Source organism: Schistocerca gregaria, chromosome 7 (assembly GCF_023897955.1).
Source record: "Schistocerca gregaria isolate iqSchGreg1 chromosome 7, iqSchGreg1.2, whole genome shotgun sequence".
Classification (NCBI taxonomy): domain Eukaryota; kingdom Metazoa; phylum Arthropoda; class Insecta; order Orthoptera; family Acrididae; genus Schistocerca; species Schistocerca gregaria.
In genome coordinates this window covers 143565761-143588843 of record NC_064926.1, presented here as the reverse complement: position 1 = coordinate 143588843, position 23083 = coordinate 143565761, and the positions used below count along the sequence as shown (strand labels likewise).

The window sequence follows — 23083 nt, the reverse complement described above, 5'->3', positions numbered from 1 at the left end:
CAAATTTAGCATTGGAAGGCAGCGTGGAGGGTAAAAATCGTAGAGGGAGACCGAGAGATGAGTACACTAAGCAGATTCAGAAGGATGTAGGTTGCAGTAGGTACTGGGAGATGAAGCAGCTTGCACAGGATAGAGTAGCATGGAGAGCTGCATCAAACCAGTCTCAGGACTGAAGAGAACAACAACAATTTAGAGGGTCCTTTCTGCTTATAATTTTAAATCTGTTTCTTAAACAAAAGCTTTTAGGAGTATAATTCCAATTTGTTAAGGGCAACTTGATTTAAATTTCATCAGTTCCTCCCTGGCAACTACTTCCACGCTCACACAGTGTGATTAAATGTATAATGTTCTTCGTAAATCGCTAGTAAATAAAGTAAATTCTTAAGAAAAAGTTTTGAAAGTAAATTCACGGTTCAGACCTCCTGATGCACATGGTGAGTCATTAGCAGGTAATATTTTTCCTGTCGTAATTGTCAACACAACGCTTTCAAACGAGCCTTACCAGAGGTTGAAATCACTGATCCTCGATCTCGAGATTCCAGGAAGATAGAAACGATGGCAGGATAGCATTAGCCTGCTCTGAGTACTGGAGTGGGGAGACTGACCTGTGAGCATGCTCTCGTTGACGATGCAGGAGCCAGAGAGGAGGACGGCGTCGCAGTACATGTCGCAGCCGTTGGGTGGGATGACTATGACGTCACCGGGCACCAGCTGCGTCGTCTCCACCTCGAGGGTGCCTTCTCCGGAGGCGCCGCGGTCCACCGTCACCACGTCAGTCTTGTGCACCGTGTCGTGCAGGCTGCGCTGGTTCTGCACCGGTCACATAGGCTCGCTTAGTGCAGCCAGTGACTTTTACACTTTCAATGCACCTACAGGTGCTACATCAGTGATAATGACTATACAACTAGTTACGGTCGCAAATTTTTAAAGGGTTGATATAGTACACAGTACATAAAAAAAGAACCATCATTACTATTACGGTACTGGCCATTAAAATTACTACACCAAGAAGAAAAGCAGATGATAAACGGGTATTCATTGGACAAATATATTATATTAGAACTGACATCTAATTACATTTTCACGCAATTTGGGAGCATAGATCCCGAGAAATCAGTACCCATAACATCCACCTCTGGCCGTAATAACGGCCTTGATACGCCTGGGCATTGAGTCAAACAGAGCTTGCATGGCGTGTACAGCTACAGCTGCCCATGCAGCTTCAACACGATATCACAGTTCATCAAGAGTAGTGACTGGCGTATTGTGAAGAGCCAGTTGCTCGGCCACCATTGACCAGACGTTTTCAGTTGGTGGGAGATCAGGGCAGCAGTCGAACACTTTCTGTATCCAGAAAGGCCCGTTCAGGACTGCAACATGCGGTCGTGCATTATACTGCTGAAATGTAGGGTTTCGCAGCGATCGAATGAAGGGTAGAGCCACGGGTCGTAACACATCATAAATGTAACGTCCACTGATCAAAGTGCCGTCAATGCGAACAAGAGGTGACCGAGGCGTGTAACCAATGGCACCCCATTCCATCACGCCAGTATGGCGATGACGAATACACACTTCCAATGTGCGTTCATCGCATTGTCGCCAAACAACGATGCGACCATCATGAAGCTGTAAACAGAACCTGGATTCATCCGAAATAATGACGTTTTGCCATTCGTGCACCCAGGTTCGTCGTTGAGTACACCATCGCAGGTGCTCCTGTCTGTGATGCAGCGTCAAGGGTAGCCGCAGCAATGGTCTTCGAGCTGATAGTCCATGGTGCTGCAAACGTCGTCGAACTGTTGGTGCAGACGGTTGTTGTCTTCCAAACATCCCCATCTGTTACTCAGATATCGAGACCAGGCTGCACGATTCGTTACAGCGATGCGCATACGATACCTGTCATCTTGACTGCTAATGATACGAGGTCGTTGGGATGCAGCACGGCGTTCCGTATTAAACTCCTGAACTCACCGATTCCCTGTTAACAGTCATTGGATCTCGACGAACGCGAGCAGCAATGTCGCGATACGATAAACTGCAATGGCTATAGGCTACAATCCGACCATCATCAAAGTCGGAAACATGATGGTACGCATTTCTCCTCCTTATACGAGGCATCACAACAACTTTTCACCTGACAACGCTGGTCAACTGCTGTTGGTGTATGAGAAATCGGTTGGAAACTCCCCTCATGTCAGCACGTTGTAGGTGTCGCCACCGGCGCCATCCTTGTGCGAATGCTGTGAAAAGCTAATCATTTGCATATCACAGCATCTTCTTCCTGTCAGTTAAATTTCGCGTCTATAGCAAGTCATCTTCGTGGTGTAGCAATTTTAAAAGCCAGTAGTGTATATTCCTATTTAGCCTAAAGGAAAAGAACTAACTGCTGCTTGTGGTGACAATGATTATGATGATGGTGATTATGATGACGATGAAGAAATAATGTTGTGTGTTCTTGACTTCTTGGACGTTAGTCCTGGTGGTGAATTAACAGTGCAATGGACCGGAATTTATCACGTGGTGATATGACAATCCCTATCGCTCGAATTAAAAATTGGTGAGTTGCCTGGTAGATGCTGTAAAATAGCATGAAATCAAAGAAATGGGTAAGAGAAAATATGTGCGTTTAGGATGTTACAATTAGTGTTATGAAAATGAAATAAATGTAGCAGGAGTGAAGTTGTGAGGGCGGGGCATGAGTGATGCCTGGGTGATTTATTCAGTAGAAATATTGCTCGTTAAAAACAGACTTCCAGGTTCTTCATGTTTGATACGTAGTTGTAATCTGCCACGAAGTCTAAACAGAAATAGAGATTAGTGTGGTACATAGCCAAAGAAAGGTCAAACGCATTTTTTGCTCAAACGATACTACCAGTACCTACAGGATGATGGATAAATGAGGTTAAATAATGAGCTGGACATGCCTGGAAGCTCCGGCGCTCTAATCTTGAAGGACCATTCGCGACCGACTGCCCGCCGTGTCATCCTCTGCCGAAGGAGTAAATTTCATGTGCCACGGGGTGGTTTGGGGAGTTAGAGGGTTAGCACGCCGCTAACACGGTCGTCGTTATCTTTGTAGACTTCGGTACTAGTATTTCTGACTCGAGTAGCTGATCAATTGGTGTCATGAAGCTGTGTGCACACCCCCCCAGTCCTGCCGCCCAGGAAAAATCCCTGCCAGCCCCGGGAATGGAGCTCGATTACCCCGTCGATTAGTTAGACACACTGATCACTCAGCTACGAAGCTGGACACATTGGAAGCTGTAGCTTGAGTATCGTTATATGTAGAGATGTCCGGAACGACCCTTTCCGAACTAGCAGATTAAAAATGAATGGTGATGATGATGAAGATGATCGTGATAATTATTATGATGACAGTGATGTGGAGGTGGAGGAGGTGGAGGAGGAAGATGAGGATGTGGAACTGTAACTTACAAACAGAAAACTGTTTAATTACTACTGGACATTAAATTTGCTACCCGACGAAGGTTACGTGCTACAGAAGCGAAATTTAACCGACAGGAAGAAGATGCTGTGATATGCAAATGATTAGCTTTTCAGAGCATTCACAGAAGGTTCGCGCCGGTGGCGACACCTATAACATGAGGAAAGTTTCCAACCGATTACTCATACACAAACAGCAGTTGACCGGCGTTGCCTGGTGAAACGTTGTTGTGATGCCTCGTGTAAGGCGTAGAAATGCGTACCATCACGTTTCCGACTTTGATATAGGTCGGATTGTAACCTATCGCGATTGCGGTTTATCGTATCGCGACATTGCTGCTCGCGTTGGTCGAGATCCAATGACTGTTAGCCGTTTATGGAATCGGTGGGTTCAGGAGGGTAATACGGAACGCTTTGCTGGATCCCAACGGCCTAGTATCACTAGCAGTCGAGATGACAGGCATCTTATCCGCATGGCTGTAACGGATCGTGCAGCCACGTCTCGATCCCTGAGTCAACAGATTGGGGACGTTTGCAAGACAACAACCGTCTACACGAACGGTTCGACGACGTTTGCAGCATGGACTATCAGCTCGGAGACCATGGCTGCGGTTACCCTTGACACTGAACCCCAGACAGGAGCGCCTGCGATGGTGTACTCAACGACGAACCTGGGCGCACGAATGGCAAAACGTTATTTTCTCGGATTAATCCAGGTTCTATTTACAAAATCATGATATTGCAATGGTGTTTGGAGACATCACGGAGAACGCACATTGGAAGCGTGTATTCGTCATCGCCATGCTGGCGTATCATCCGGCGTGATGGTATGGGGTGCCATTGGTTACACGTCTCGGTCACCTCTTGTTCGCATTGATGGCACTTTGAACAGTGGACGTTACATTTATGATGTGTTACGACCCGTGGCTCCACCCTTCAACCGATCCCTGCGAAACGCTACATTTCAGCAGGATAATGCACAACCGCATGTTGCAGTTCCTGTACGGGCCTTTCGACTGTTGCCCTGGCGAGCACATTCTCCAGATCTCTCACCAATTGAAAACGTCTGGTCAATGGTGACCGAGCAACTGGCTCGTCACAATACGCCAGTCACTACTCTTGATGATCTGTGGTATCGTGTTGAAGCTGCATGGTCAGCTGTACCTGTACACGCCATCCAAGCTCTGTTTGACTCGATACCCAGGCTTATCAAGGCCATTATTACGACCAGAAGTGGTTGTTCTGGGTACTGATTTCGCAGGATCAATGCACCCAAATTGCGTGTTCTAGTATAACATATTTTTCCAATGAATACCCTTTTATCATCTGCATTTCGTCTTGGTGTAACAATTTTAATGGGCAGTAGTGTAATTGATATGAATAAGCAGCTCCTTAGAAGTAACTGCAGTCTTGTGAGACGAGCATAGTGTACTGCTGTTAGCTGAAGATCAAACCTCTTTCTTTCGTACTCTTGCATCTTGATATTTGGAAAGAAGGCGTTAGTACTCACTTTCCGTGTCTGCGTGATGCTGGACGTGACACCGAAGGCGGACATGAGAACGATGACCATGGTGTAGTAGTAGTAGCCCTCGAGGAACCACACGATCAAGCTGAAGACTTGGAAGATGTAGAGCGGGTTGACCACCTCCAGCAGGAACAGGGTGAGGATGCTCTGCATCGGCACATCTATGTCGTTCAGTCCGTAAACAGCTTGTCTGTCGAGGAGCAGAAATAGAAGATGTATGAGTGGCGGAACAGCTGACTGCAGTAACTGTTTCTGAAACATGAACTATTATACATGCAACAAGGAAAAGTTGCATGCAGCAAGGCGAATCTTTTCAATCACATTCAGAACATACGCAATAATGTTCCACTATACGCACTTAGAGCGTATTTCCCCAGTCAGCTTTTCCACTGTCGCATACGACGTAACAAACTAAGTGACTGCCGACACTATATAGTCCTACAGCGCCAGGTGCTCAAATGGTTCAAATGGCTCTAAGCACTATGGGACTTAACATTTGATGCCATCAGTCCCCTAGACTTAGGAACTACTTAAACTTAACTAACCTAAGGACATCACACACATCCAAGCCCGAGGGAGGACTCGAACCTGCGACCGTAGCAGCAGCGCGGTTCCGGACTGACGCGCCTAGAACCGCGCGGCCACAACGGCCGGCGCCAGGTGTTGCCAGTCAGATAAATTTCTTCGTCCAGTTACAGCTGCCACTAAAAAGGCGAGACCACGACGTTTGGGGTCACGAATTCAAATTCTGAGTACCTTTACTAAGACTTTGAAACAACAAACTGTGCAACTAGTAAGGTGCACTACTATGACAGTCCCGAGAAAATAGCAAGAGAAGTCTTACGCGTCTATGTAAGTGATGTAACCGTGCGAAGGTGCTCATCGAAGAAATCATCGCCGACCGTTGTGGCCGAGCGGTTCTAGGCGCTTCAGTCTAGAACCGCGCGACCGCTACGGTCGCAGGTTCGAATCCTGCCTCGGGCATGGGTGTGTGTGATGTCATTAGGTTAGTTAGGTTTAAGTAGTTTCTAAGTCTAGGGGACTGATGACCTCAGACATTAAGTCCCACAGTGCTCAGGCCGATCTGAAGAAATCATCGTGGCGAAGTGAGCCGGCATGGTAGCTCAGTGTGTGATATATCGCTGTCATTGATACACAGACCTGAAGCACGCTATTTCCCAGAAGCAAAAAATAACGCTGTGTACTGGTTGCTGAGAAATTTTGTTAATTACGTCCTTAACAAATTAGGATCCGATAGCATCATATAGTTCTAGGTACACATGCTGTGTGAATTCCACAGAATTAGAAGGTATTCGACTCACAAGAAAAAGTTCGATAAGATGTTAAAAATTGTATTTGAAAGAATGAGCATTGGTTAATATAAAAAAGAAGACTGTGTTGACAGCGATGTATTGTGGTTACCTTAAGGATATTATTTACAATGTTAAAGTATATTTTTGGTGTGCGCTTTTTCTATTTCAGAGAGTAGTTTTTGAAATTTATAAGCTAATGTACAGAACTTATGTGACAGTGAGACTGTGTGTCCAATAGTGTCAAAACACAAAACATTAAAGGTGCGTTATTGGCTTATATTAGAAACCTGAAAATAGTTTTTATGGAAATGTCCTTATCGATTGGTTAAAACCATAAGGTTCTATCTGATATAATGTAATATTCAATGGCTGGCACATTGCCTTTTCATTTTTGCACTGTGATGTGTGAGTCAGTTTGGCAGTTAAGACTTATTATACAGGTCTGATCATTTCAGATACTTAACATTCAATTAATGTCCAGAAAGTGTAGTTGGAAGGCTAGTCAACTTTATTATATATCTCCTTTCCGCCATTCTCAAGTATTTCAGAAATTGTCTGTTAAATTGTTGTATATTTAAAATTATCCCAACAACTTGCTGGTATCCATCATAAAGAACTATTTATGCTTCTGTGAAGATCGGAGCTCATGTAATTCCAAGTGCAGATTTTATTTCTTCATGTTGAAGTTTGAATGTCTTTAAGAAAACTCTTCTTGACGTTTAACTTAATTCTTTCTGATCCTTAGTCAGTAACACAATCTTCTGTTGTCTTTCTTTAACATCAGCATAACTGAAATGATCAAACTGTCTTTAAATAACTTCATGTATAACATGTGTACATGGTTAGTACATGAACTAAGTATGTATTTGGAATGTGTAACATTGCTTTTTAATAAGTGTTTTACAAATAGAAAAAAGAAAAAAGGCGTGTTCGGTCAGAGGTGTACCTGCCCTCTGTAATATTTTAAAAATTGAGTGAGTGGACCAACGATAAACTCCAACAGATGTCATTGGACGTCCGCCCCAAACAAATGCAACGAACGATAACGAACAAAATGAGATTCTTAAAAAAAAATAATAATAATAATAAAAAGGTGGAAAGCGTAAGCGCGGTATAAAAGGTTCGTGAACGAGGTTCAAAATGGTTCGAATCTCGAAAATACTAATTATTTTTATCTTTATTTTTTTCACCTCTGGTCACATTATTTAATTTATTTTTGTAGTACAAGTGTAAATTCTGTGATATTCAAAAAATTTGCACTTACACTATTCGTTCCGGGTACATTAGCAACGTCTCACCGCTATGTATGTTAACTGCCCATGGGGTTGCCTCTCTGTCTGGAGTTCGAAGCGTCGAGGTGCAAAATAGTTCTCAGACTGCATGTACAAAGTATTTCACAAATACCGACAGGCATACATTTTCAGGGAAACTCTACGCGTTTCTTCGTTTCCTTGTCGATAATTATAAATATATTTGTTCTAATAATTCCATTCCATCTAAAATAGAAAGTAGTCAAATAACATTAAATTCGCTAAAACTTCATGCAAATACAGGTGTTTTTTTTTTAATTATATCACCTCTCAAATGTCATAAATTAAATGATATGGCAAGTGTTGAAAAGATAGATTACTAATTAATTTTGAGCGGGAGTCGAACCGTCGCTTCATTCACGATGGCGAACTCGAACGCTAACACTTTATCATCATGAGCTCTTACTTACATCCGGCACCTTCGCACCGATACATATACTTATAATAGACGCATAAATCTTCTCTTGCGATTTTCTCGGAACTACCAGAGTAGTAAACGTTGCTACTTGCACTGTGCGTTGTTTTAATGGCCCACGAAAGGTGTACTAATTTTGAAGGAAGTGTGTCATCTCAACTCCGTGGTCTCCTGTTGTTGAGACAAGCGGCGACGTTTTCAATGCAGGACGTTGTGGTTACCTTCTCTGCCGCTAGATGGCAAGAGTATGCATTCTCCCGGCTGCAACGGGTGAGCAAAGGCAGATATTCCACAACAGGCGCCAACCCCACTGTATATATATTGTTTTCGCTGATTTACACATATATCATCAGCTATATAAATTTAAATAAGCTCTTTGGAGTGTGCTGTTTATGACCTCTGAGGAAAGTGAAACTGTCGCTGCTGTTAGTTTGAGCTTATGCCGTCCCCAGTGAAATACTAAGAAAAGACTTAAAAACAGTATTTATAAAGGAGAGACATTTAAAAATTGTAGTAATTTCTCTGTGTAAGTTTTAAGGGCAAATAAATATACACAACACTCGACACAAAATGTTCTAAAGAGATGACAAGGTACGCTCTTTAGTTAATTTTTTAGTAGTCTTCACTTCGCCTCTTGTCTTGGTTGCGTGTAGACGGACATCTTGCGAGTGCTCACAAATGTAAGCGTATTTGTATTAATTAATCAGATAATATTGTGATTTAATATTATTGTTCACTTTTAATTTGTAAGAGGTGATCCGGAATTCATGTCCGACTTCCTTGAATTAACCTGCATTCGAGTAATTTACAGTGCAACCTTTTTTACGTGGCGAAATTAGCAGAAGCGAGAAACTCGTCCGTTGTTAATATGAGATACATTTTTCTCCACAGCCCCCCGACGTTGCAGAAAATGGGTAGCCTTAAGATTCTTATTTTCAATACCACAGCCGAGAGCCAGACCCAGGACTCCGACTACAATGCAATGGTTAACGGAGTTAAGAAAATATACTCTCGCGTGTATGTGGGCCGCAATTGTAATTAATAACTTAATATTTTTGCTTTAAAGTGAACTGACTAGCCGAGGAAATTAATATGACAAGTTTATTTCATTGTTCAACTTATATGTTTATGTTTTAAGATTCAGCGAGTCTTACAGTCATTAACGTGACAAATAATTTCCACTGAAGATTAATAATGTTTAAAAAAGAGACAAATTCACAAAAGCATTTAATTGTAAATCAAAATTGGATGGAATATAATTTTGATTAAGGCCCACCAAGTAAATCGGCAACAATCACAATTGCCAGTCAATTTGTGTAGTAAATAATAAATTAAAGTAAGACAGGCGACGGGCGCGAGAAGCTTTACTGTTAATGTAAATACGGTATGAGCACTCACTTAAATACTGATCACGTGCAATATGCTGGCAGTGCTGGGACGGTGAAATAATTATTCAGAGAACGGATTATTTTAGAAATACGTATTTTGTTAGTGGCTGCGCCGTATTTCGTGGCGGTAATGTGTATCTTTGTGTACTGAAAAAACACAGATTTCAGCGAATTGTAAAAAAAAAAAAAATAGTGCAGGGCACGATGGATGCTGAGAAAGACTTGGTTAGTTTAATTGAATAACTGTCATTAGACAGTGCTCGCTACAGACTTAGTTGACCAGTGTCAGGACACGTGAACGCCTTCTGCAATAGGCGATATGTCCGAGCCTAACGCAACTGCCGGCCTTGGTGGCCGAGCGGTTCTAGGCGCTACAGTCTGGAACCACGTGACCGCTACGGTCGCAGGTTCGAATCCTGCCTCGGGCATGGATGTGTGTGATCTCCTTAGGTTGGATAGGTTTAAGTAGTTCTAAGTTCTAGGGGACTGATGACCTCAGAAGGTAAGTCCCATAGTGCTCAGAGCCATTACCTGCTAGTCTGATTTCTTTGAAAAAAAAAAAGTGGTTATGGATCATATTGGCTCAGTAGGAAAAGCGGTGCATCTCCATTTGAAAATACATAGATTTCCATAAAATCGTATTTACTTATTATCTCAAAAACATTTGTTCAGAAGGAGATTCCAAACCAAAAATTTATTACTGCGAACTTAATTATTATAATTGCTGCATTAACTTTAATAATGCAACACAAAAACGTAATTTTTACTAAGCGTATGACGCAAGTAAGATGAGAAAACCGCATTTTATTTTATGCTTCCATAAAGTCTCTACTTCGCCTACAAACTCAGAGACAACGGGATATATAGGGTGTAAACGATTATTGTTTACAACGTAGCGTAGCTATGTAGTGGAAGTCGAAACGAAGAATTTTATACAAGACACTTGTGGTCTATTAAGTTGGGAAACAGCCACCAGCAGTTTTACAAGACTCCTACTTTACAAACTTCACAGACGAGGTACTGGCGGAAGTAAAGGTGTGAGGACGAGGGGTGAGTCGTGTTTGGGTAGCTCAGTTGATAGAGCACCTGACCGCGAAAGGCAAAGGTCCCGAGTTCGAGTCTGGGTCGGGCACGGAGTTTTAATCTGCCAGAAAGTTTCAACAGTCAAGGAACTTACTTTTTGTATGAAAATGCGCTTGGAACATGGCTCGACCAGTTCTACGCCTCAAAGCCACGTGATTTCTATATTCGCGGAAACGAAAAGTTACCCAAGCGATGGCAGACTGTTGTGAACAGTGAAGGTGAATATTTATTGATAATTAAAATATCTGTTATTTGTATCTGTTGTGTTTATTTTGAACCTACGAATAACGCTAGGAACGTATGCACAACCCTGTAGGTCTATGCCAATTCATGCATCGTTGGGAGAAATGCGGTACACTATAGGGCAAATATGACCAACCTTCATGGTCGCTGCGAGAGCGTAATTGACTACTTTCTGACTAGCCCTTACAAAAGGTCCTGAAATACGTAGGTAGCAGCGGAGGCGTCAGGACGGTACTATTCAGTAGGTCAGCTGGCTTGACGTACCTGGAGCAGCGCAGGGAGTCCGATATGCCGGAGTGGGCGTGCATGTCCGCGTAGCCGGCGGCAGCTTCCAGACCGCTGAGACGCACCAGCCGCTGTTCCGCGTCGTCCCACACGTATCGCAGCTTCTTCACCGACACCATGCGCAGCTCCTCCATGTCTGCACACACACCACACCACGTCAGTTTCACTTCGTGTGTTTCTTTCGACAGAATCATAACAACATATCACCGCTCACGTTATTAATAATGCCGAACCCTGAAGCTGAAGGCTCACAAAAAGAGTTTTTGGACGTTTTCAGTCTTGAATAACCAAAGCTTTTTCTTTTTCTTACACAGATATGTTTCGCTGAAATTACAGCACTCTCGGCATGTTTTCCGTTTGCTTTCTCAGAGGGGCGTTCAATAAGTAATGCAGCACTTCCTTTTTTCTGAAAACAGGTTCGTTTTATTCAGAATTCTAATATCGTACCATTTCCCACTCTTTTCGCTAGAAAAATATTTTTCAATATAATTTCCGTGACAGTCTCACGCCACCTTGTATTGTGTTGTACTTTATGTTAACCAGAGGCCCAGAAATGACAGAGGCAGCCGCAGTGGTCTACAACCCCACGACGACTACCGCAGTCCACTTCACCCCTCCGCCACCCCACACCGAACCCAGGGTTACTGTGCGGTTTGGCCCCCCGTGGAACACCCCCCCCTCCCCCCAGTGAAAGTCTCACACCAGACGAGTGTAACCACTATCTTTGCGTGATAGAGTGATGGTGGTGTACGCGTACCTGGAAAACTTGTTTGCGGAGCAATCGCCGACGTAGTGTAGTTGAGGGGGAATAAGGGAAACCAGCACTCGTTCGCCGAGGCAGATGGAAAACCACCTAAAAAGCATCCACAGATTGGCCGGCTCACCGGACCTCGACACAAGTCCGCTGGGCGGATTCGTGCCGGGGACCTGGCGCTCCTTCCCAATTCGGAAAGACATGCGTTATTTTATTTTTTTGTTTTTGTGCCCGATGTCTACTTTGGTTTATTTTATTCTTTTATTTTTTAGACTAATTAAAATAACAAAATGCGTACGTAACACAAATGGGCATTTTTTTAATAGCCAGCTATCCCAGCCACTCTTTTTAACAAAAATGAAAAAAGGAAAAAGGTTTGTTTTTCTGATTTTTTATTTTATTTTATTTTTCTAAAAATGGATAAAAGGAAGGCCGTTCCTCTTCGGCTACATAAACAGAATAATACGAAGTCGTCCCGTTTCGACAAAGGATGCTCCATACTACAGCCCGCTGCGAATTTTTCGATGACTGTCTTCTCGTTGCTATGTTGCTTCCGTTGTTTGTTCAATCTCATAAAAAAGAAGAGGAACTGGGAAGAGGTGCTATGGTTATCTTCTCATGTCATCGATAATCCAGCTGCGAGGCGGATTATGGAATGCGCTCCAAAGGAAATTAGAAAAAAAAAATTGCCTATATTTAGGGTTCCTGACTATCGCATAATGTCGTTCGTTGAGGTAATACCAAAAATCGGATACTGTCTTTTCGCCATTACCGAAGAGGTAGTGAACAGCGTGGCCGCTGATCCAAAAATGGTTTAAATGGCTCTGAGCACTATGGGACTCAACTGCTGTGGTCATTAGTCCCCTAGAACTTAGAACTACTTAAACCTAACTAACCTAAGGACATGACACACATCCATGCCCGATGCAGGATTCGAACCTGCGGCCGTAGCAGTCGCACGGTTCCGGACTGCGCGCCTAGAACCGCGAGACCACCGCGGCCGGCCAATATATTGTGTTTTGGCTGAAGAGTGATTGGTTTAACGAAGATAGCCTAGGCCACTTCTCAATATTGTTATCACAAGAACTCAGATAATTACTTTCAAATTCGTCCATCGAAGCAGATATTGATATGGCATGTGTGTAACACGTCGAGCAATAGTTATAAACAGTGACAAACTACAAGTTTTAGTCACACTTCAGCACTCTCAAAACTTTCTCTAAGAAATCGTAATAAATTCTATTTGTGGAAAGAAAACCTCGTATTATTCTTAGGTTGTTACTAATGCATTGCTGTTTTGGTATGACAAGGGAAAAGTTATTTTGTATTTTCTTTGGTACAAAGTTATAATTTGTTCAGTATACTTCTGAAAAGTAACGCTGTTTTCTACGGTAATGTAAAAGGAAGGACGATGAATTATGACTGAAAGACAACGTGCTGGAAATAAGAAGCACTTTTTTTCTTAAAAAGCATAATTATTTTGAATCCTCTCAGACAACTCTTATATGTGGATATAGTTCATATTCTCAGAAGTCAAGTGAAATTAAGCAGTAATATCCGCTAGTTTGATTGAGCAGAACATTTCTGCTTTCAGTTTCCAACACAGAATTGCATAATATGTGAGACACGAAGTTCAGTGATTTGCAATATGTTCCACTTGCTGCTAAGACATATATTTTGAATTCAGTGGTAGAATATATGCTCGAGGCAAAACGATGGTTAGCTGTTCAATTAATTGTCTCATGTGACTTATGCATCAGACTGTTATGGTTCTTGTGTGGTTCTTGTTTTGTGTTGTACTGAGTCACAATTGTTATATTAAGAAGGGTTCATTGCTGTTGGAAAAGCTATAAGCTATTCAATATTTTTTTGACTCTGTGGTCACGTATGGTTGTGATAATACTGCTTAAACCAGCTTTCTGTTAAAGATGCTTGTACATTAATTATCTTGGTTATGTGAGTACTCTTGAGGTGCCGTAAACCCTACACACTACACTTAACTGTTTATACTAGTGGCTATTCCCAAACTAACTTTTTTAAAATCATTTACTTGGTGTGTGATTGAATAACACGACTCCAGTTGTTGTCCTGTGCTTAGCATTTAAATTATTTTAAAAGTGGGAGGACAACATTTCATGATTTAATTTTTTTTCTTTTTTTGCAACAGAACAAATACTGGGTTCTACTGCAACCTAAACATTTGTCAGGCTCCTCGCTCCTACTCCTAGATTGACTAGTAACTTACCTATATCTTAAAATATTGCACCAAGATAAAGCACAATAAGTTTATTACTTTAACGAATTTCACCCAGCACTACAGCAGTGAAGTTCTAAATCTCTATATTCTCCTTCATCAATAACTCAGTCTTACACAATACGTACGTGTATCAAGCTAGTACAAACAAGCAATGAGGTTTACGGCAAGGGGACTCCCCGCTTGAAATCAGTTTCCTATGGAAACTAGTACTCATTATCATTTCAGTCCTCTCGAAAGCCAGGCGTTGTAATTGTCAGCAGCTAACACGGTTCTGAATATAACTGCTCTTGTAGATATGGTTCCGCGTAATGCTAAATAAGTTCCCAGCGTAGCCTAGACTAAATAATAAAAACTAACGAAATATTACTGTCAAACGTAGGAATGTAGATGACATATTAACATCTCACCTTTTACTTTACCGTTGCTTAAGTACGCTCGCAGCGTCTTGGACTCCGGAGACATTTCTTCGGCGCATTGCGAGCTGTAAAACACAAAAAATGCACTGTTTAATTGTGTACAGCGAAACCAACTCCTGATGCAAGTAAATTATTAGAAATCGAATGTAAACTAGATGTCACGTAAACATCTATATGTCAGGTCAACATCTAATCAAAAGTAGAAGCTCTGTAGTACCCTAAATATCGACTAACACGAAACATTATTATAGTTACGGCAAAATACTATGTAAATTGAGCCTGTGTTTTCATTCAACGGGTAAAGATTTTGCTTCACGGACTAGCAAATCCATCTGCTTATTGCAATCGCGAAGTAACACAGATCAGTAGCTAAATTCTTTTCGTTAGGATAAAGAAATGCAACCACGGCCGGTACGGTTATGTTACCACTTGTTTCCGAGTACTGCAGCTGTAATCACTTCAGTCAGTTTTCTAATTTTTTGTGGGTATAGTTTTCTAATTCAGTGATGTGTCTGTCGAAGTCGGTGAATCGTGTGATGAAATTAGTGAATTCTGCCTCAAAATCGTTTTGTGTCTGTTGTTTTGAAATACCAGTGCTGTAAATTTATTATTCTAATCGCAACGGCAGGAAAAAATCGGGACGAAAACTAATCCCTATTTAGAGTACATTAATGACGGAGCTGCGTAAGGCAGCTGACGCAAAACTACGGTGGAAAACGGAATTCTGCAAAGATTTTGACATTTCCAAATCTACACAGGTGACCACAGTATGCACTGACATTAACATTATAGTTTCTGCCCTCCCTACGTCAGAAATGCGAAACATCATGAAAGTCTGGACAGGAATTTAGATGCACTAAACGAATAAAACAGTGGACGACAGCTAACAGTTTGTCGATAATATGATGTTGGTAAAAACACTCCAAATAACGTAACAGATATTTTCCACAAAAAACAACGCTGTTTATAGGTTTCTAGACCACAGAACGTACCTACAAGAGGAAATATTAGTAGAAAATCGAAATTCTGCACCGTAATAAAATTTGACAAGATTCAAAATAATTTTCTTCGTCTGCATCATTTAACAACATACAAGAGCAAATATTACTAGAAAATCTAAATTCTGCACCGTAATAAAATTTGACAAGATTAAAAAAAATTTCTTCGCCTGCATCATTTGACAACAAATTCTCTTAAAAGGAAAAAAATATTTCTTTCACTTTAGTACCGTGTTGAACATTGTACCCGTCTAAAGCGCTCAAGAGTCCGTAGTTTTCCTGCTCCTAGGATGATGTGAAAATGATTAACAGCGTCCAATGAAGAAAGCTAGATCATAAACTTAACTCTCAGGTGATTTCAGTTTCCAATTATGAGACTTTATTCATTTTGAGAAAATGGACTCTGCAGGCTGGAGAAGCGTCTCGAATGAAATTCCAGTAAGCATTCTCATTCAGAACAGACACTAAGTGCAGTGCCAGACAGATCTTAGAAGGGTTTAATATTTCTTTCCTCTCAACAAAGATCTATAAAAAATAAAAAAAACGCCTTGGCTTAATCCAGGAGCACTAATATCCCTCTGTTACACTGTTTCATCCCGAAGTATGAGCATAAAGAAAAAAAAAAACCAAATCGGATTGATGTATATTCCAAGGTCCATCTCAATAAGACACTAGCAGTCCCGAAACCTACTATGCATTAAAGAAATTAAAAACTGTCCTTGCAGGCAGACGCTGATTTATTAAACTTCCTGGCAGATTAAAACTGTGTGCCCGACCGAGACTCGAACTCTAGACCTTTGCCTTTCGCGGGCAAGTGCTCTACCATCTGAGCTACCGAAGCACGACTCACGCCCGGTACTCACAGCTTTACTTCTGCCAGTATCTTGTCTCCTACCTTCCAAACTTTACAGAAGCTCTCCTGCGAACCTTGCAGAACTAGCACTCCTGAAAGAAAGGATACTGCGGAGACATGGCTTAGCCACAGCCTGGGGGATGTTTCCAGAATGAGATTTTCACTCTGCAGCGGAGTGTGTCCCGAGTTCGAGTCTCGATCGGGCACACAGTTTTAATCTGCCAGGAAGTTTCATATCAGCGCACACTCCGCTGCAGAGTGAAAATCTCATTCTGGAAGCTGATTTATATGTAATTGCAAATAATCAAGATCTGTATACCCCTTCAGGCTTTCAAATGTGAATTCCTTAGTTACTATAAAATAACAACACTACAAAATGAAGCCTTAGCTGACATAACAAATACATTAACTTTCAATCAAACTTTAATGTGAGTCACTTTGACCGAAGTAAGTATATGCCATTTCAAAATAAAAATAATTTCCAAGCAAAAGTTAACTCACTGATGTAGATAGAACAACACAAACAAAATAAAAAACTACATAAAAGTATGTTACACGTCTTTACGTACCTCACAGCCTCAGCAGAAATAGTTTTGAAGGTCCTTATATGATACATTTTGTACTTTCCTTGGTAATTTTCCTGGAATAAAAAGAGGAAGCTATGAATTACGGTGTTCTGTATTCACATTGATAAAAGTTGTAACAGAAATAGGCTTTAGGATACAGATAGAGAGCTATAATACTGTAGGAAACATGCTACACATTGTTTTACTAAACCGTTGTATTACTTTTGTCATAGGCCAAAACACTAGAAAAATAGTTTCAGAACATCACACCACTTCTGCTGAATTTCCCCGTCGCCGCAACAGGCACAGGTAGCTATAATCTACTAAATTTTTTTCTGGCGCTACTTGGAAAAAAATGCATGACAAAAGACTGTCTGATAATACCTTCATTATGACCGGTTTCAGTGACTGACCACCATCTCTGTAAGAAAGATTACAATCACATCACATGTAATACATATATTTCCATGCGAAGAATAAGTTGAACACAGTCAAAATGTGTAAAACAATTATTATAAGTTTGCAGTACTTATACAGTGCGGCTCGACAGACTGGCATATCGTTCGTCACAGATCGAGATACATCACATTTATACGGGAAACTTATTATCAGGTGAGAAAAGCCATGGAACACCTGCTAATATCATGCCGGAGGTACTTTTGATTTGCGTAGTGCAACAACTCTACGTGTCTTTGACTCAAGAAGTAGTTGGAGGTCCCCTGCAGAAATACTGACTGATTTTGCCTCTATAGCCGTCCATAATTGCGAAAGTGTTGCCGGTGCAGTATTTTGTGCGGTAAATGAACTCTCAATTGTATATCACACATATTCGATGGAATTCGTATCGGGCGACATGGGTGACCGGATCATTCGGTCGAATTGTCCAGAATGTTCTCCAAACCAACTGCGAAGAACTGGAGCCCAATCACAGGGCGCACTGTCATCCATAAAAATTCCATCATTGTTTGGGAATATAAATCCCATGAATGGCTGAAAATGGTCTGCAAGCATCCGAGCATGACTGTTTCCAGTCAATGATCGGTTCAGCTGGACGAGAGGACTCAGTCCATTCCATGTAAACACAGCCCACACTACCATAGAGTCACCACCAGTTTGCACAGTGGCTTGCTGTCAACCTGGGCCCATGGCTTCATGCGGTTTGCACCACACTCGGACACTACCACTTGCTGAAACAGTGATTCACCTGACCACGCCATGGTTTTCCGGTAGCCTATGGTCCGCCCACGAGAGGCGCTGCAAGCGATGTCTTGGTGTCAGTAAAGGCCTTTGCTTCGGCCATCTGCTGCTGTAGCCCATTGCCCAATTTCGCCGCTCTGTCCTAATGGATACTTTCGCCTTAAGTCCCACATTGGTTTCTGTGGCTATTTAACGTAATACTGCTTGTGTGTTAGCATTCACGTCCCGATGCTAACGCCACTACTCTCGGTCATTATGTGAAGGCTGTCGGCCACTGCATAGTCCATGGTGAGAGGCAATGACTCACATTTGGTATTCTCGGCACACTCTTGCCACTGTGGATCTCGGAATATTGAATTCCGGAACGGTTTCCGAAATGGAATGCCCCATGCGATTAGCATTACCATTCCGCGTTGCAGGCCTGTTAATTCCCGTCGTACGGCCATAATCTTGTCCGACGCCTTTTCACATGAATCACCAGAGTACAAATGACAGCTCCGCCAACGCACTGCCCTTTTATACCTTGAGTACGCGATACTACCGCCATCTGTATACGTGCATATCGCTGCCCCATGACGTTTGTCACCTAAGTCTATGTTCATGTTATTCTTCATGCATGAGGTCATCTATGACATGTTATGTTGTGTTGTGTCTGTAGTCTTTCTTTTCGTGAGGATGGTCAGTGACCTAAAACGGTCGTAGTAAATATTATAAGAGAGCTTCATGTCATGATTTTTCCGAGTATACTTTACTGGGTAACTATAAGATCCGCTTACACTCATATAAATATTGCATCAGCGAGAAAAACCTTGCTGCATTGCTCCACCTACTGACAACAACTTTGTTTAGAACAGTCGAAGATTTCTTTCTTGTTACAACCTAAATAGAAATATAAATGACGTCATGGGTATTTTCTTGTCGTTAACAGTTCCTGAGGCGTCCGCTGTGGCCGAGTGGTTCTAGGCGCTTCAGTCCAGAACCGCGCTGCTGCTACGGTCGCAGGTTCGAATCCTGCCTCGGAAATGGATGTGTGTGATGTCCTTAGGTTAGTTAGGTTTAAGTAGTTGTAAGTCTAGGGGACTGATGACCTTAGATGTTAAGTCCCATAGTGCTTAGAGCCATTTGAACCATTTGAACAGTTTCTGAGCAGTAGTAATATGAGAGACGCCGTGTGTTGATTATTGTAAAAGTGTTGTGTGAGAAGTAACACTAAGAGGCGTCAATGATTTGCACTTGTAATGAATGTTCTCTGATCAGTAGCAATCCAAGTAACGTCGTGGATTTGTTCTTACATAAGTGGTTTTCGAGCAGCAACAATGTAAGTGGCGTCTTGGATTTGTTCTTATCGTGAGTGGTTTCCAAGCAACAGCAATCAGAGTACTGGTGTGTATTTGCTCTTATCATAAGAGATTTCCGAACACCAATAGTCTAAGTGCCATTTTGGATTAGTTGAATTTGTTTGTCTAGTAAGTGTTTCCATTGCAGTGACAATGTCGTGAAAACTGTTCTACCACCTTTTGATGGGTTGTTCTTCTGTGATGTAATCACTGTACCTGTCATATGATCACTGTACCCACAGTAGGCGATAGGGATGTGCACTGGTTTCTTCGCTCATAGCTTTTTTTTTTTTTTTGGCAGCTTCGCTCTTCCTACGAGCTAACTCGTAATATTTCCTATACTAAATATGCAAGTTAGTGCTGCTTGACACTTTCAGTTTACAATAACCACACCAACATCGCTCGCGAGTGTGTACGTACTTTTTACGTGCATTGTTACTTACGGTCGGCCTTTCCGTGAGGACTCAAATGGCAAATGAGGCACTTTTCTGCTCTCAGCACGGGATAGATAAGGGCCCTTGCAGCCAGGCGATATGCGAGCAGCGGTGACCTTCCTGTAAGCTATGATAGGAAGCCACGAAGACTTACCTGACGGCCCGGCACCTCCTATCTTGCAGCAATGTGACATTTTTGCTGTATTCGTGCAGCTACTATTCGAAAAAGTATTTCACGATACCTACCGCGCTGTAAGAGACGCTACAGCGAAATACGGTAAGTAACTGAAATGACTTAGCTCAATTCCTTATTCATTGTGGAATCTGCATACCGGCACAAATTGCCACCAGAGAAACTGTGCTCAGAACAATGGAAAAAATTCTATGCTATCAGTATGGAATGAGAATAAACGAGAAAAACACTAAAGTGGTGGTATGCAGTACAGGAGCAGAATATGAACCTCTGAGAATGAGAATTGGAAGAGAGGAGCTGGAAGTGATAGAGGAATTTACTTACCTGGGAAGCAAAATCACAAGAGATGGTAGACGCCGGAAAGAAATTGCGACCAGAACACAAAAAGCCAACATTGCATTTAATCGGAGAAGGAACTTACTCACCAGCAACAACGTAAGTCTGAAAATAAGGAAACGTATCATGAAAGGTTTCGTCAGGAGTGTCGGCCTATACGGATGTGAAACTTGGACAATTGGAAGAGAAGACGGCTAGAGGCTCTCGAGATGTGATGCTATAGATGGATGATCAGCTGGAGAGACAAAGTAACAAATGAAGAGGTGCTTAGAAGAGTACAGGAAACCGGATCTCTGTGGAGGCACATCCAAACAAGAAGAGACGAACTTGTAGGGCACATACTACGACACAACAACATCATTGGAACAATAGCGGAAGGAGCTATTGAGAGAAGGAATCGGCGGGGGCGACCAAGGATATCGTACATGCAACAGACCATGAATGACGTTGGATGTAACACATAACGTGGAAATGAAGAGGAAGGTAGACAGCTGGCCGTTGTGGCCTATGCACTTCAGTCTGAAACCGAGCGACCGCTACGGTCGCAGGTTCGAATTCTGCCTCGGGCATGGATGTGTGTGATGTCTTTAGGTTAGTTAGCTTTCAGTAGTTCTAAGTTCTAGGGGACTGATGACCTAAGATGTTAAGTCCCATAGTGTTCAGAGCCATTTGAACCATTTTTTTTTTGAAGGCAGACAGAAGAGAAGAATGGCGCTCTGCTGCAAACCAACCTCAGGGCTGAAAACTAAAAGAAGAAAGACCGTGCTGTGACAGAGGCTACAGGTAAATACGGAAAGTAAGTGAAATGACTTCGCTCAATTCCTTATTCACTGTAGAATCTGCACACCGACTCAAATCGCCGCCAGATAAACTGAAACACAGGACAGGTGTCCTCTACACGAGAATATATTCGTCGATTCTCTTTCAAAAAAAGACCAGCCTCATCGCTCGAACTCGTGAAAACTTCCCATTGATCGAAACGGACTCCCAAATATGTGAAATCGCTACAGCAAACGAGCGAAGTGTTCGCTCACATCGCTTATATCTATTAATCAGTACTGATCGTAATAGATGCGCGTTAAATATTGCAAGGATAAATTCCGCGATCCGCCAAAAACGAAATGTAATGTGAAGAAATGAAAGTGCCGAATGAATAGGCAGATTTATAGTTGGAACACTGACTGAATGCAGCTCTCTATGCTAGCCTACAATGTGCAAGTCTCTCCACGTCTGGGTACTTACCGCAACTAACATCCATTTAAAAATGTTTACCACACTTCTACTCATTAAAATTGTAACGACAGAAAGGACAGCAAATGACGAAGTTTTAGTTATTGTTCCTTATAGGACCAAATTTTTTCAGTGAAAGGAGGATCTCGAGAAGGTGCTAACCGTTGAGGTAGGTTGGCACACCACAGGCGACACGCCGTCATGCGTTATTTTGTTAAAAGATAATGCCACAGAGGCCTCGAAAACAGGCCACCGTTACGGCCTTAACACCGCAGAAATGTAGTAACTGCCGGCCAAATTACCGACTGAGTGAAGTGGTTGAGTGGTTAGCACACTGGACTCGCATTCGGAAGGACGACGTCTCAAGCACGCTTCCGTTCAGGCTGATTTAGGTTTTCCGTGATTTCCATAAACCATTTCAGGTAAATGCCGGGATGGTTCATTTGAAAGGGGACAGCCGATGTCCTTCCTCATCCTTCCCAAATTACCGTCTGTGCAAACCGGAAATGATCGAGTTGTCTACCTAACGGCTCTGCCTAGCATCACGCCAGATTCTGTATCAACGTGGCGACGATGAGTGCAATCCATTTCCGCTATCCTCGAAGCCTCCCAACGTGGCTGCGACCATCGTGGTGGTGTATGCAGAACCAGCACTCTTCTGAAAACGCGACATGGTCCAACTCTTGTGTCCAGTACTGCCTTGCTGCGAACAAGTCTTCTTCGTGATTCATGGGACGTCACATGACTGACTAGTCCAGCATGGCCATGAAAACAATGTGGGGCGCTAGTCACGTGGTTCCATTGAGATCCGGCAGGGCGACGAGTATGATCGCCTTGAACTCATCGACTGCATATTCGCATGGTCGTTGTGGCGCCTTGATCAGTGCGAGAAGCAACATCGCGGCACCATAAACAACGGTCTCGAAGGACCACGCCCAGCCGTTGTAGAAGTCCGACAGGAGCTGGTAGACGTTCCTCTTCCTTAAGTAGTGTATAAAAGAATCTTCTTACCGTCAACCAACTACCAAATGCGATTTCTGTATAAGAAGCCTGTTGCGTAATCTTTCCTTATGAATAGAACACACAGAGTGTCCTATGAGGAATGGTCAGTATACAGTGATTTGACAGGAACGATCCTTTGAAACTTCATGTAGCCAAATGTACAGTTGTGATTGGCTCCGGAGACAGAACACTTTTAATATATATTGTTATTTATACTAAAGAAAAACCACACACGACGGAGGAGACGGAAAACTCCAAATGTGATGTACATGTATACACAAACAAATGATTACAATTTCGGAAAAAATGAATGACTTATTCAAGAGAAAGAGTTTCATAAACTCAGCTAGTCAATAACGCGTTGGTCGACCTCTGGCCCTTATGCAAGCATTCAGCTTGGCACATATCGTGCCAAATTCCATCCAACTGGGGGGTAGATTGGGTCTGCTTTGAGGACCCTGTCCATAACGCTCTAAACGTTCTCGGATGGGGAGAGATCTGGCG

The 23083-nt window shown here is 42.4% G+C and overlaps 1 protein-coding gene across 2 annotated transcripts in view; it reads right to left on the bottom strand.

Moving 5' to 3' along the window:
- Positions 1-23083, bottom strand: part of LOC126281537 (polyamine-transporting ATPase 13A3-like) — a 383790-nt gene that overhangs the window by 130961 nt on the left and 229746 nt on the right. For both annotated transcript variants that reach the window (XM_049980588.1, XM_049980590.1), the window contains exons 4-8: positions 16854-16924; positions 14425-14498; positions 10986-11142; positions 4955-5159; positions 606-810 (exon numbers count right to left, since the gene is read on the bottom strand). In XM_049980588.1, coding sequence (XP_049836545.1) covers positions 606-810; positions 4955-5159; positions 10986-11142; positions 14425-14498; positions 16854-16924 — 712 coding nt within the window. The remainder of the gene's footprint in view (positions 1-605; positions 811-4954; positions 5160-10985; positions 11143-14424; positions 14499-16853; positions 16925-23083) is intronic.